This window comes from Pseudorasbora parva, chromosome 15, assembly GCF_024679245.1.
Source record: "Pseudorasbora parva isolate DD20220531a chromosome 15, ASM2467924v1, whole genome shotgun sequence".
NCBI classification, from domain to species: Eukaryota; Metazoa; Chordata; class Actinopteri; order Cypriniformes; family Gobionidae; genus Pseudorasbora; species Pseudorasbora parva.
Window position 1 is genome coordinate 4768763 of NC_090186.1, and position 14885 is coordinate 4783647.

A 14885-nucleotide genomic window follows, 5' to 3' on the forward strand; every position below is an offset into this window, starting at 1 on the left:
TAAAAGTTTTGTGAGCAAAAACGACTTTACTAAATTAATAAAAGTATGAACTATCGATCAGGACAGAAGGCATTAAGTAGATTGTGTACAACAGGTTTTTCAGCAATTTTGGTCATTGGCAAATTTCTAGGACCTAGGGCTGTGCGATATTGAAGAAAAATGCAATATGCAATACCTTGTTAAATAATGCGATACGGTATTGCTATTAGTGTGTATAATCTATTTAAAAACTGAGAATGACACCATTTATGTGTTTCACATTCTTTTCGGGAAAAGAAAGCATCGCTACAACTTCTGAAAGTGACCAGCAGTGCTTTAGCAAAACATTTGTCACAAATCTGATAATATAATTTAAAGATCAATGTTTTTCTGTGTGTGTGTGTGTGTGTGTGTGTGTGTGTGTGTGTGTGTGTGTGTGTGTGTGTGTGTGTGTGTGTGTGTGTGTGTGTGTGTGTGTGTGTGTCAGACAGCACGAGATTGTAAGGAGTTATTGCATTTAATAACTCTTTTTAACGTCAAGCAAGTCACATAAGTGACCGTCATGAGCCCAGTCGATTCTCTGCTATATGCGTCAACCTAAAATGTACACATTTCTAAAATATTCACACACAAAGAATGTTTAGTTTAAGTTATGAGAGAATAAATGAAAATAGATAATTTATAATTAGAAGAGAATAAATGATTTAAAAAATGTGGCTAAAATGTTGTAACACGCATTTCCAAACAAGCAGTCTTTTTCAATTAATTTATACGCCCTATGGGGTGAAGTATCCTGGGAGATGCAAACATTTACAGACAGATTATGATTTTTTTTTTAATTAAATATATAAAATTTCAACAAATGTAATAAGCTAATGCTTAACTTTTTAAACATGGTTGTCCCCTCCAAATATATAACAAATAATATAATTTTCATTGTAAGGCGTGTAGATCATGTTGTTTTAAATGCTGCCCACGAGCCACACAGAATGTATGAAGGACGTCACCAGATTTAAATATTCACAAACAACACCCTTTCAACATGAAACCGAGAAATGAGACCTACACTTTTCCTGCCTCTCCCCACAGCCTCTCAAATGTTTGTCACCCATTTTAGGGTTAACACAACTTATGTACTATCCTACTCCAACAATAAGTGGCGATATTGCTCCCCATGGGCAGGATGAAAATAAAAAGGGTTGGAAGGAGGTCGGGGAGTAAATGAATGAGTGTTTGACCAAAGGCCCAGAGCACATCTCCAGCTCCCCTCTTCCTCCCTAATGTGGTTTGTGTTATTCAATTAACAGGGTAAATACAATCTATGTTGTTGAAGCTAGAGACACAGAGGCGTAATGGGAGTTGTAGTCTAAGAAATACCAGACCTGCTTTTCATCAGTCTCTCTAAAGCAACCCAGCTGAGAAAATAACTCAAGTGCTTAAGCTAATTGTGTGGTTCTGTAATGAGTAACAGAAAGCTGCAAAGCATGTCTCCTGAGCTTTGGAGCGCTATTCTCCGTGACTTTTGCTCAGTAAACGAGAGACGGAAGTTTCCTCTGAAAGCTAAGCTGGTTAGATGACGTATGACTCTAGGGCAAACCCACTCATCCTTTCATGAAGATCCTGATGAACCATTCAGATCAAACTAAGATTTTAATGCTTTCAGTGTTTGTCTAGGTCCTTTCTCTCAAATGCATTTATTTAAAGTCTTATGAATTAAATGTTACTTTCTTGATCAGAATTTGCAGCTGGTTGCAGACGGCTGCAGTAACCTGAAGAAGCAGATTCAGATCGCTCATCTCTTTGGAGTCCCGGTGGTTGTTGCTCTGAATGTCTTCAAGTAAGGATTGATCTAGAAAAACTCATTCTCCAGCATGCATTTTCTCCCAAAAACTGTTTAAAAATATGCTTCCCCATAATATAGTACCAAGTCAATATCTGCCTAGGAAATAGCCTAGTCTTAAAGGGTTAGTTCACCCAAAAATGAAATTTCTTTCATTATTGACTCACCCTAATGTCATTCCACACCCGTGAGACTTCCGTTCATCTTCAGACACAGTTTAAGATATTTTAGATTTAGTCCGAGGGCTTTCTGTCCTCTGAATGTAAGTGTGTGCCCACTTGCTGTCCACGTCCGGAAGGGAATAAAAACATCATCAAAGTTGTCCATATGTGACATCAGTGGGTTAATTAGACTCTTTTGAAGCGTCAACAAGCATGAAAGCATTTTGGTCCAAACATTTAAAAAAACGACGAATTTATTCAGCATTGTCTTTTCTTCCGCGTTTCTCAAATAAAGATTCAAACGGTCGAGAATCAGCAGATTGATTCGTGATTCGTATCGCTATTGCCACGTAATTTCAGCAGTTTGCCATGCGATCTGAATCATGATACATGAACATTTGAATCTTTATTTGAGGAACACAGAAGAGAAGACAATGCTGAATAAAGTCGTAGTTTTTGTTATTTTTGGACGAAAATGTATTGTCGACGCTTCAAAGGAGTCTAACTAACCAACCGATGTCACATATAAACAACTGTGATGATGTTTTTATTCCCTTCTGGACATTTACATTCAGAGGACAGAAAGCCCTCAGACTAAATATAAAATATCTTAAAATGTGTCTGAAGATGAAGGTGGGAAACGACATTGGGGGGTGAGTCATTAATTAAAGAAATTTCATTTTTGAGTGAACTAACCTGCATCGCTATTTGCACTCATTGTGAATACGCAGGCCGCAAGAAGTAATTCATTTTTTTTAATCACTTTTACTTGGGACATGCTAGCTAGCAACATAGGATTCCATTCATTATACTAAGCTAAGCTAGCGGTGACCCTGCTAAACTAAAACAATGCACTTATACAAAAATGCATTTGCCCACATATCTAAATGTAGGAAAGAAGTTGAATTTTCCCTATTTCTAAAAACAGAGGAGTGTTCGTTTAAAGGGTTAGTTCACCCAAAAATAAAAATTATTTCATTAATTACTCCCCCTCATGTCGTTGGACACCCGTAAGACCTTCGTTCGTCTTCGGAACACAAATGAAGATATTTTTTGTTGAAAGCTGATGGCTGAGAAAGGCTTTAGAAAGGCCTCCATTGGCATTCAGTACATTCCCACTGACAAGACCCATAAAGGCACTAAAGACGTCGATACAAAGTCCATCTCACTACAGTGGCTGTACAATAATTTTACAATGCGACGAAAATAGTTATTGGATTTTATAAAATTAGATTTATAAAAATCGAAATATCGACTTTATCCACTAAGTTATTGAAGTGAACTTGACGCATGCGTGAGAATAGGACGCAGATCCGCCGTTCAATACGTGACCCGGAAGAGGAGGAGCGCCGCTATCGCGTGAGTTCACATCTGAGACCTACACGGAAGACAATATCTTGGCGGATAAAGTCATTATTTTGATTTTTTTGCACACAAAAACTTTTCTCGTTGCTTGGTAAAATTATTGTACAGCCACTGTAGTGAGATGGACTTTGTATCGACGTCTTTAGTGCCTTTATGGGTCTTGTGAGTGGGAATGTCCTGAATGCCAATTGAGGCCTTTCTGAAGCCTTTCTCAGCCATCAGCTTTCAACAAAAATATCTTCATTTGTGTTCTGAAGATGAACGAAGGTCTTACAGGTGTCCAACGACATGAGGGGGAGTAATTAATAAAATAATTTTAATTTTTTGGTGAACTAACCCTTTACGAGTGTCCTACCAGTATCTTGGGCTGTGCCATTTTGATTTGCCTTGTCAGAACCAATAACACTTCTCTTCCTTTAAAGGACTGACACTCAAGCTGAGATCGACTTGGTGTGCCGCATCGCAGAGGCTTCTGGGGCCTCAGCCGCTGTCCCGTGTCATCATTGGTCCAGAGGTGGGCGGGGCTGTGTGGAGCTGGCACATGCTGTGAAGGAAGCCGCATCTCAGGAAAGCCGATTTCAGCTCCTGTACAATCTGCAGGTGGGGCCAGATGTGATCATTTGTGTAAAAAGAGCAACAAAATAGACCAATACGAACATTAATAAAGCGAAATATTGCGCTCAAGTAAAACTGAATCCCCTCAATAACAGACCAAATTGATTGTGATGGGTGGTTTAAATATGATTGTATCTAAAGTAGTGTTTTGTGCCCTTTGCAGTGTGCATGTCAGGTTGAGGTGGAAGGCTGTGAAGCCATCAGCTGGTTTGAGTTAACCTCAGTGAGTTTGGAGGTTGTGACTCTGATTAAGTGATGCTATGAAAGGCACGGTAATTTCTGCTCTTGGCTTTGGCTGGCCTTTATTATCCTATTAGAGGTCTGGGCACTTGCTATCCCAATCATCTATAGAGAACTGACTGGGAGATTTATGACCACCAGAGAGGCAGAAGCTACATTTAAAAGCTGATAATAACAAATCAAGAGAGGAAGAGTAGGGGTAAATCAATAAGAACTCAAAATCTTTTTAAGTAATTATTGTGGTCTGTTTTTTCTTCTTCTTTGTAACAGGATCCTATTGTAGAGAAAATTCGGACAATTGCACAGAAGGTTTATGGAGCTGACGACATTGAGCTTTCACCGGAGGCTCAAGCTAAAATAGACTACTACAATCAACAGGTACAGTTTTGATATTTGAGCTTGTTTTTATAGGTTATATAAATATTTTCAACCTTTTAATATTTATCTCTATTTTATCCATTTTAACCTTTTGGTGCTCTTCGGTCAAAATGTTAATTTATTTATGTATTTTTAATAATAATTTTTATCAGAATGGTATGAAACTTGGTAAAAGGTTTGCCACTTGCTGTGTGAACACACACATCATGGACATGATTCGCAAAGGTTAAGTGGTCCCGAAAAAAGTTGTGTTCCTCACAGTCAAAAATGAGCACATTGGAAATGAATGGGAGATTCATTTATTCTAGTGGAAACTTTTGGTACTGCGCCCTAACAAAATCTCACTGAAAGCTCACTTTTTTAGATATCAAGCTCAAATTTCGACTTTCGACTTATGACTTTGCTTTTTCTTTTTCTTTTTTTGTGCTGTATTAGAGTGAAACGTGTTTTTGAAATTATATATATTTCACATAAAAAATGTAAAATACAAGTTTTTTTATAACAATAAACATAGTAAAATTCTGTAACGTTTTTTAAGTTCACTTTTTTTTCACTTAGACTTTTAAAAAAATGATCACCTTTGAAAAGAGATCAAACTAAAGATCTTTTCAAGATTTGTAACAGTTTAAGTTAGAAATTTCATTTTCAGGTCTATGCACAAAAAGTGAATAAATAGATTATAACTATAGCATAAATATAATTTAGTACCATAAAATCTCCTAAAAATACAAAATATTAAATACAAAACATTATTGAATTTAAATATAGTGCATTCATTTCAATGAAATAATAAAAACAATAAAAATTAATATTAATAATACTAATACTATTCAAGTTCTTTGTTAATCCACACACTCGTAGGTGGACTCTTTAAGGATTTAAATGCTGCCCTTTAAATGCTTTAATTTTCTTTGAGGATAATGAATGTGCTCACATTCACAGAAATATACTCAATTGATTTGGATTTGCTTTAAAACATATTCTGTCATTTTTGACCAACACACGAAGATCACCAGAGGAGTTATATGCATCAATATAATACTTTTTATACTTGTATACTTTTTATACAAGCATATTTTTTAATGTATTTATTAAAACTGATAGCTGCTTAATGGAAATTGACCAACTCTTTGCTACTAAAGTTTCAAACTTTTGAGGACAAAGAATAGAAAACACGTTTACAATGTGGAAAAACGGTACTGCTTTAACTTTTAACATTTTCTAACCGTTTTTAATATTTTTTTTTGCATCTGATGTTTTATATTGGTAGCAAATATGTTTCTTGAGCTGTGTGCTGATTGATATGAAATGGTTAGATGATCTTGGCCTAATGGGGCATCTCTCAACTCTCTGGTTAACGGATGTCAAGAGCCCAGAGCTGATGTGTGTATTAACGGTCTGTCAATCTCTTCTCGCAGGGTTTCGGTGCTCTTCCTATCTGCATGGCCAAGACCCACCTGTCTCTCTCTCACATGCCGGAGAAAAAAGGTGTTCCTACCGGTTTTATCCTGCCCATCAGAGACGTCCGTGCCAGCATTGGGGCAGGGTTCATCTACCCTTTAGTTGGAACTGTAAGTGATTATCCTCAAAATCTGATGGAAACTCTCCTTTTCCATTCTATCTGCATGTTTACTCTTTCCTTGCAAAAATATTTGATGGCTATAAATCTTTTGATGCCATCCGCATCCCCTTCATATCTAGCCTAGATGCCAGCCGAAATACAGCCCCGCAACATTTGAGCTTGGGCAGTTCGGTCTGGACTTGATCTAGGGCTGCAGCTATCGATTCTTTTTGTAATCGATTAATCTTCAACTTAATCGATCGATTAATCGGATAATAATTACTTTTTCTTTATTAAAGAGCAATAAGAGACAATAAGACAGGCATCTTAAAATTAACATCTAATTTGTTTTCTTTTTAGAAAAATTACGTTTTTGCTGAAATTGCATACATTAATAACTGTGAAACTAAACTATTTTAATGCATACAATTGCCATATTATATTAAATAAAAATCTATTTCAAATTACTTTAAAAAGGTAAACATAGTTCAATATAAAACTAAACCTACAAACCAATACATCTAAATAGTAGTAATATAAATAACAATAATGCTAATCTAAATATAAATATTCTATAAATTCTATATTCTATAAATATTCTAATATTCTATAAATAATATAAATAACTAAACATTGTATTTATGCTGTGCAACTTAACTTACATGTGTCAGCTTCAGCTCATTTACTCCTTTACTGAAGCAACATATTGGACAGGTTAACTTGGAGCAAGAGATCCGCGTCTTTATTAAAATCAACATAGTAACGATTTCTCTCATCCATCTGCAATTTTTGGGATGTTTACGCACCTGAACCGCGGATATAACCGCAATCCGATCATACTCAGAGTCCTTACACAAAAAATGTCTTTCTGCAATATCTGTGTGTAGTTAAATGGACTAAGCGAAGCATCGAGACAGATGATTTTGCCTCGAGGATTTTTTTGATTCGATTAACTCGAGGTACTCGATGAATCGTTTCAGCCCTAACTTGATCCTTAGAGGAGTAATTCTTCGGAAAAGATGCCGTTTGGGGGTTAAATGTGTGTTATTTTGGCAAGGTTGCCTGCTAAAATGTGCATTCCTGGGTCTATATATCACATAATTGAGGTTGCTTCAACCCACAGACATGGAAAACACCCGCGGGAAAAACACAGACTTGGCAACACAGTGCAGTTTAGTTCTGTTGACATTTGACAACGTTATGCATAGTTTTGTTGTTCTGATTGGTTGTAGGTCTATTCAATTGATGTCTTTCCTGGTTAGGTTGAAACACACCCCATAATCACAGACAAATGAAGCAGTATCAGACTCATATTCTGACTAGAATTAAGTGTGACCACGTCAGGCTACTTCATATCCTGTTCTTTTATAACATACTCTGTTCTGATTGGCTGAAAGGTGTGCAATAAATGCGTTTAATGCACCGGTAGTTTCAAGTCAATTGAATCTCCGTTCTATATTATTGCAGTGAATTATCATTGAAGCGCACAATTAAAACTTTAGAAAATGACCATGGTATAAGCAGGATAAACCACGGCTAGCTGTGCAATGCACTTAAATAGCTGTTTAAATGCACTTTGTGGATGCAACCATCTTTCAGTTTCGTGTCGAGCGGTTCTTTTCCTCCACGCCGAGCATTCAAATCGTTTAATGCACAGCTATCTGTGGATTATCCCTCACTTATTACTTCCTTTGCTGGTGAGTAACTGGATGTTTCAGTTACTAATAGGATCCAGGATTACGGTTGAACCTATGATCTATGACCTCATTGGGACTCTTAAAAACAGCGCTCAGGCCAAATTCCTCTGCCTTTCTGTTTTTGCTCTCTAAAAAACAATATTGCTTGGCCTAAGGCATATATATCTCTCTGTCTGAATTCCTGACAATGTTTGGTCAAGGCAGTTTTCATTAATGAAAGTCTATTGGATTCTCACTTAGGATTCATGATGAAACCTGTGAGACGGCCTAATAAAAACACCCTGAGAGCATGTGGGCTTTTCCTGAGTGAGAGGGGTCAACCGATGAAGGACCCTTGCTTGTCTTTTATGTGTGCGCATGTTTGTGGCTTTTTATTAAAATATTCCATCCTTTTCCAACGTTTTCTCTGCTTTCTTCTTAAACCCAGCTGGTGGATTCAATTTTTAAAATTGCAAAGCTATAAATGAAAAACCTTTATATACATGCATGCATGAAGATAAATGTAAAAAAAAAGTTAGATCTGCTGCTTCGACCATTTAAAAAAAAAAGGTTAAAGGTTTGATTTTGATTTGATGATATCGTGGTGATTGTGCGTCTATTTTTGCCAACCAGTTTGACCTGAGGAGTTCCAGGGACCCTGAAAAAGCTCATTATTTATGCGATTTGATTTGGTGACCGCTTAATTTTGCATGTTTTTGTGACATTTGAGGACACAAATGTGTATATTGACATGGGTATGACAGGTATTACAAGGAGAGGGTGAAATATGAGGACATTACCCATGTCCCCACTTTTCAAAATGCTTATAAATCACACAGGATGAGTTTTTTTGAGAAAGTAAAAATGCAGAATGTTTCTTGCGATGGGCAGGTTTAGGGACTGTGTGTGTGTGTGTGTGTGTGTGTGTGTGTGTGTGTGTGTGTGATGGGTAGGTTTTGGGGCAGTGTGTGTGTGTGTGATGGGTAGGTTTTGGGGCAGTGTAAGGGAATAGAAAATATGGTTTGTACTGTATAAAAACCATTACACCTATGGAATGTGCCCACATTTCACAAAAAGAAATGTGTGTGTGTAATGAAACTGTGTGTTTGCGCCATTCGTTCACACAGTGACACTCAGAACATGCAGGATTCATATTTAAATAGTTTTTGTAGTTTAATATTCACAGACACTGGTCTATGTCGTGATTTTTATTTAAGTGTACTGACCTGCTTGGTATTCATTTGTCAAATTCTGCATTCTGCAGTAAATTCTGCTTTTATGACTGGGTTCCGCAATTTCATCCGCATTTTCCGCATCACGGGAACCCATAGGGCCCTAATATCTGTGCACAGATGTTTCGTGCTGTGTTAACTGGCTCTAGCCCTTCCTCTTGCCGAAGTTTCCTTTAATAGCCCCAGTTTGATCGAGCCAGCATTTTTGAATCTTTTTGTCATTGTGTGTTTTGTGGGCTGGGCGAGGCTTAGGAAAGGAAGCTCATTTCCGGGTTGAGAGTGAGGTCTGGCTACGATGCGGGGTCAGGGTCGGGGTGGGGCGTGCTGTGACCCCTTTCATCTCCACGGGCCTGCTGCGGGACGCACGGCCAGCACTCGTGATCTCTCACCTTCAACCCCTCTCAGAATGTACTGCCAATGCTTTGAACTTCTTCAGAGTAATCTCATCATCTCTCGATCTGCTGCTATATTTCTTTCCTCAAATCGAGTTCTTTTGCTGACTTGCGTGTAATACAATCAGATGTTAATAAGTCAGTTCTTAAACATTAAAGGACATATAAATTGAAAGATTTCATTCAAGAGGTCGTTAAATGTGAAAAAATATCCTTGATAGAGGTTATAGTAAAATCATTCTTCAAAAAAATTACCTAAAAAAAAAACTTCTCAGTTTAAGATATACATTTGGATGTCTGAGGTTTATTTTTAACAACATGCATAAGTGATTTCACAATTAATTATTTTCTTAAGTTCTTGACAAGTTCTAATATTAATCTACATACAGATCATAGATTTTGGCAAGCGTGAGCAGTTACGACACTGAAACAAACTGTTGTGGTTTATATTAGCCGTTACACACATACAGTCTTTACTGGTAAATTATGATTGTGAATGAACAGGACCTTTTCAAAAATACCAGTACATTGCTTCTGGCAGTTTATGAGTAAGGAAAGTTGTCACATTAGCAGTAAATTACCGGTATAATGCTGTGTCTATGACGATTATCGGCATGAGCATGAATGAAATCAGAGCGTGCTGATGTAAGGAGTCTGCTTTGGGCCAATCATAAGTTCAATAATAACATAAGATGATATTTGATGACTCTTATAGCTCTATATGAAGCAAATGAGCTGTTCCGCTGGGTGCTAAAGTCAGTTTCGCTTCAGAATGCATTCAGATACACATTACAAAATCTTTTTTTTGGGAAAGTTGTAGCATTTTTAGTTTAGTCAATTTTAGGTTTTTCTATGTTTACTGAAGCATTCCTCACATTCCATTCATTCCTAAGGGGGTCAAAATTGACCCGCGAGGGAAGGATTTTTTACTTTAACTCCTCAAATCCAGTACATTTTGTGTATTCGTGTTTCAAGTGCAACAAAAGTCCTACGTTAAAGCTGCACTATGCAACTTTCCGTCCACTGGAGGGCGCCTATTCTAAACAAAGGCGTAGTTTGATGATGCCAGGTGTGAGCGCAGCATCTTGGGCCATGTGGTCTTCACCTCACAGCTGGTGGAAAATAGGACTCGGGCAGAAATCACGTTCATGGATGCGGTTATTAACGTTACTGTAGTGTAAAGCAGAGCAGGACCGAGTGTTGTGGAGCTGAGCACGGCCGCTGGAGCGATTGTTACACACACACACGGCTCGCGAGTACTGGGACTTTTATTATTATGGGACGGGACACAGTCGCCGGGCGCTCGCACTTCCGCTTTTTCCGGTCATGATTATAAGGTGAAGCAGCTCTGTTTATCATATTAGATACATTTAAGTGTGTTTAAATGTACATAGCTCAAACACTATGCTGACACGTCCCTGTCCTTAGTTAAAATAGCAATTTTCTCACAATTTACAAATAGTTGGAAACATTTGGGATATTGCAGGTACTCAACTGAACAAAATATATAACACCGGCCTAGCGGTTTTTAGATATTTTACTGCAAAAATACTACATAGTGCACCTTTAACTCAAAAAAAAGAAAAATGTTGGTGTCAAAATGGCATGAGGGAAGGATGATAGTAAATGTCACACATGTTCTTAGTATTTTTATAGTATAACTGTAAAAAGGGCTATAAAGGTGTTTTTTATTTATTTTTATGAACACATGTTCCCTGTCTTTCAGTCTTGCTTAGGTACAACTTACATTTTAAATGGCATGTAATCATTATACAGGAAAGCCATATCTGTTCCAATCATTTCTATTCATTACTGTGCGGCTCAGGCCACAGACAGGTGTGTGTTAGTCTGCTGTTACTTTCAGTGCCGGCCCCTGAGGGACAAAGCAGGCATGGGGCTTACAGGAGGAAGTAACTGATGTCATGCAGCAGATATGTGCGGGAGGGGTCAGCCAGAGAACAATGGGACTCAGCGGATCTTAGCTTCCATTCAGCTCAGGAAATTTATTGCCCAAAACCGTGTCTGCTGTAAACCGCACAATGAATTCCTGATGATACTGCTGGAAGGCTTATGGTGTTTTGGCAACCTGACCAACACGCTGACATGAACACATCAATAGCAGAATGGTGCAATGAGCATGTTCGGTAGAAACTATTAACAGACACAATGGTCTGCGGTAAGGAAAACATGGCCCATTTGATCCAAATGCTCAAATTAATCAAGTTGCCATTTGTTCTTAAACAGTTACTACATAGAGTATTTTGTATTATGGGAATAATTGTGGGTATCTTTGCTTAAAGGGCCCCTATTGTGCTATTTCAAAGGCTCCTGATTTAGTTTTGTTGTCTCCTACAACAGGTTTACATGTATCAAAGGTCAAAAAACACTTTCATTTTCTCATAATATGCATTGCACATCACCTCAGTGTTCAATGATTCTCAAACGACTGACGGATGGATCGGTCTCTCTAAAGCCCTCCTTTCTTTGAGCTACTCTGCTCTGATTGGCCAGATGGCCCAGTCTGTTGTGATTGGTCTACCGTGTACAGCTCGTGTTTCAGAAGCTAAACGTCCATCACCATAACTGAACCTCAGCTCCAGAGGCTTCCTAAAGCTCAGTGATTGGACACTGTAAAGGATGACGTCGATTTCACCACATCAATCCGAGCGCGAGTCCGATGATGAAACATTGAAGAACTAGTTATTCAACCTGAACCTCCATCACAAGGACGACTTGAGCAGGAGTTTCTCAGTGATTCGCTACTCATTTTGAGGTTCATTATGGGATGTTCACTGCAAAAAAAATGCTTTTCTTACTTAGTATTTTTGTCTTGTTTCTAGTCCAAACATCTAAAAATTCTTTTAACAAGAAGTATTTACTAGACAAGCAAAAGTAATTGTCTTGTTTTGGGGGGAAAATAACTCAAAATTAAGAGTTTTTGCTTAAAATAAGATAACTAATCTGTCAGTGGGGTAAGGAAAATAGTCTTAAAAGAACATTATTTTACTTACCCCACTGGCAGATCATTTATCTTATTTTAAGCAAAAACTCTCTTAATTTTGAGTTATTTTTTCCAAAAAAAGACAATTTTTACTTCTAGTAAATGTTTCTTAATGTAATTTTTATTTTTAGATATTTTGAATAGAAACAAGACAAAAATACTGAGTAAGAAATGCAATTTTTTTGCAATGTTGAGCTGTAATTCCTAACCATCAGCATTAACAAGTGTGTGTCCATCAACAAACCCATGTGTGTATTTCTCATTTATTGGTGCACATGCGGGAACTGATTCAATAACAGCGCATACGTGAGCCCAGCACTGACGTCAATGACTGATGGAAAACAAATCTCACTCCATCCTTTCTCTTTCCTCACAGTAGTAAGAACGACAGACGATCTGCATTAATAGACTCAGTTTGAGGTAATAGTGGCCCACAGCTGATGAGCTGAAGTATTTCAGTAAGACAGTAATAACACGAGTTAGCCGGAAACTTACACAATATAAAACACAAAACTACGCATTTTGAACACCCGGTAGAAAATATACACATCAATAATTATTCATATTTACAGGTTATGATTCTGAGGAGCTGTTCCAGATAAACTGGTACTGACCCGTCTCTCAAGAACAAGAGTTTAGTGAGATTTGAATCGTAAGTAAAATGACGTTTGAGAGCGTTTCCATCACCGTTTTTATGCGCATGTTGAAGTTTCGCTTCAGAAACAAGTGATGGAAATGCTTAAGTAAATAAAATGTAAAAAAATCCCTTAATTCGCAAATACGTTTCTACACTAACTTGAGCTGGTTTTTGACTTTTGCAAAAAAGAGTTAATGAGAATAATGGGAGATGGAAACGCATTTGTCGAAAAAAAAATTGTAGCAGCGAACATTAAACCCATGTCACTGTTTCCGTTGATGGTGTTTTATTTCCTGTTGGTTACTAGGGTACCAATTCCACCGTCATCCACTCGAACAACTTGATGGAAACGCACCTAATTCACTTTTTTTTTTTTTTTTGCGAAACTTTGAAAATATTTGCTTCACGTTTGGATGGAAACCCAGCTAGTTTGCTTTGGTTGAATGTTTTTGGTTGAGGTGGATAACGTCTTCCTTCATCCTCTGATGGTCACCTGAGTGATCAGTCATGAGGAAGTATTTGAGATTTATAGAGCAGGACGGTATATCTGAGAGTTGTACAGTTTCATTGTCTGGGCTGGATAAATGATGTACTGTTTCCTCTGTCTTGGTCTGTTTTTTAATGATAATTTAATTTAGATAATTCCTTTCTTTTGCATGTCTCACATGTATGCCAGTCACTTGATTTTAATCTGTGGTATTTTAAAAGATGTGTATTTTTCTTTTTCTTTTATGTAATCATTTGGTTTGACCGCTGGCTTCAGATTTGGTTGTTTTGGACATAAAAATGATGACCTTATGTTTTACTTTATTAACTGCATTCCAAGTCTAAAAGTACCAGGAAAAAAATCACACAGACATTGTGAATATTTATTTTGTAATATACCATGACCTTTCAGTATTTGCAAAAATCTTTCCTTCATATTCTAAAACATTAGGATGATTGGTATCTCCATGTTTTATTGTAATAGACACATCAGTTTCAGCAAGAACCAACATTCGGAAGAAGCACAATTGTCTCTTTAAGAGCTGCGTTCATTAAATGATTTAAGGTCTGGTTTTATGGTCTCCAGCATTAGCCTCTGTTTGTAGTTTAGATTTGTCTACTAGTGAAGTCATTTGAAGGTAACACGATTTGCCTTGAATATATTTAGCAGTGTGGTTTGTTTAACGTGTTTAACTTCTTTGAGGCTGAATTAGGGTTGTGGCAGTGTTTGACCACCGCGGTTGTAAAGAGCTCAGGGGTTTGCATACATTCAGAAGCACAGAAACTTACTGTCAATGCTACCAACATGATATGTATTAATTAAATGGCTTCGATGCTAAAAAGTTACACTGACTTGTTAATGCTTTTGACGTATTTAAACTGAATTAATCTGAATAAATGCGGTCCTCCCAAACCACTTCATCTTTGACCTAAAGACCCGTTGCCAAAATAACACATCAGGCGGTTTCTATAGAAATAATGCTGTTGACTTTAAGTAACTCATCTCGATTTAACACCATTATATCAGGTTTCTGGATCAAATGTAACTGCTTCATGTTAAACTGACTTAAAACCGTTACTCTTTGACATAACTTAATGTTTTTATTTTGAGATAACATGTTTCAATCAAGTAACCCAATCAAACAGGACATCACTTCCCATCATGCTTTGCAAATTCGGAGAGGAAATGTTTAAATACAGTGCTGTTTTATGCATTTCTAACAAGATGAGAAAATGGAGAGACTTTGTAATGTTTAATGTTGGTATTTAAAAGTTAGTGTTTTTGAAGGTTATCATTGTGGTGAAGTGTAGAGCGTGTGCTC

General features: G+C 37.3%; 1 protein-coding gene across 1 annotated transcript in view; it reads left to right on the forward strand.

The window, feature by feature from the left end:
* Window positions 1-14885, forward strand: part of mthfd1l (methylenetetrahydrofolate dehydrogenase (NADP+ dependent) 1 like) — a 57648-nt gene that overhangs the window by 41264 nt on the left and 1499 nt on the right. The window contains exons 23-26 of the mRNA XM_067418453.1: window positions 1716-1816; window positions 3768-3945; window positions 4471-4578; window positions 5997-6149. Coding sequence (XP_067274554.1) covers window positions 1716-1816; window positions 3768-3945; window positions 4471-4578; window positions 5997-6149 — 540 coding nt within the window. The remainder of the gene's footprint in view (window positions 1-1715; window positions 1817-3767; window positions 3946-4470; window positions 4579-5996; window positions 6150-14885) is intronic.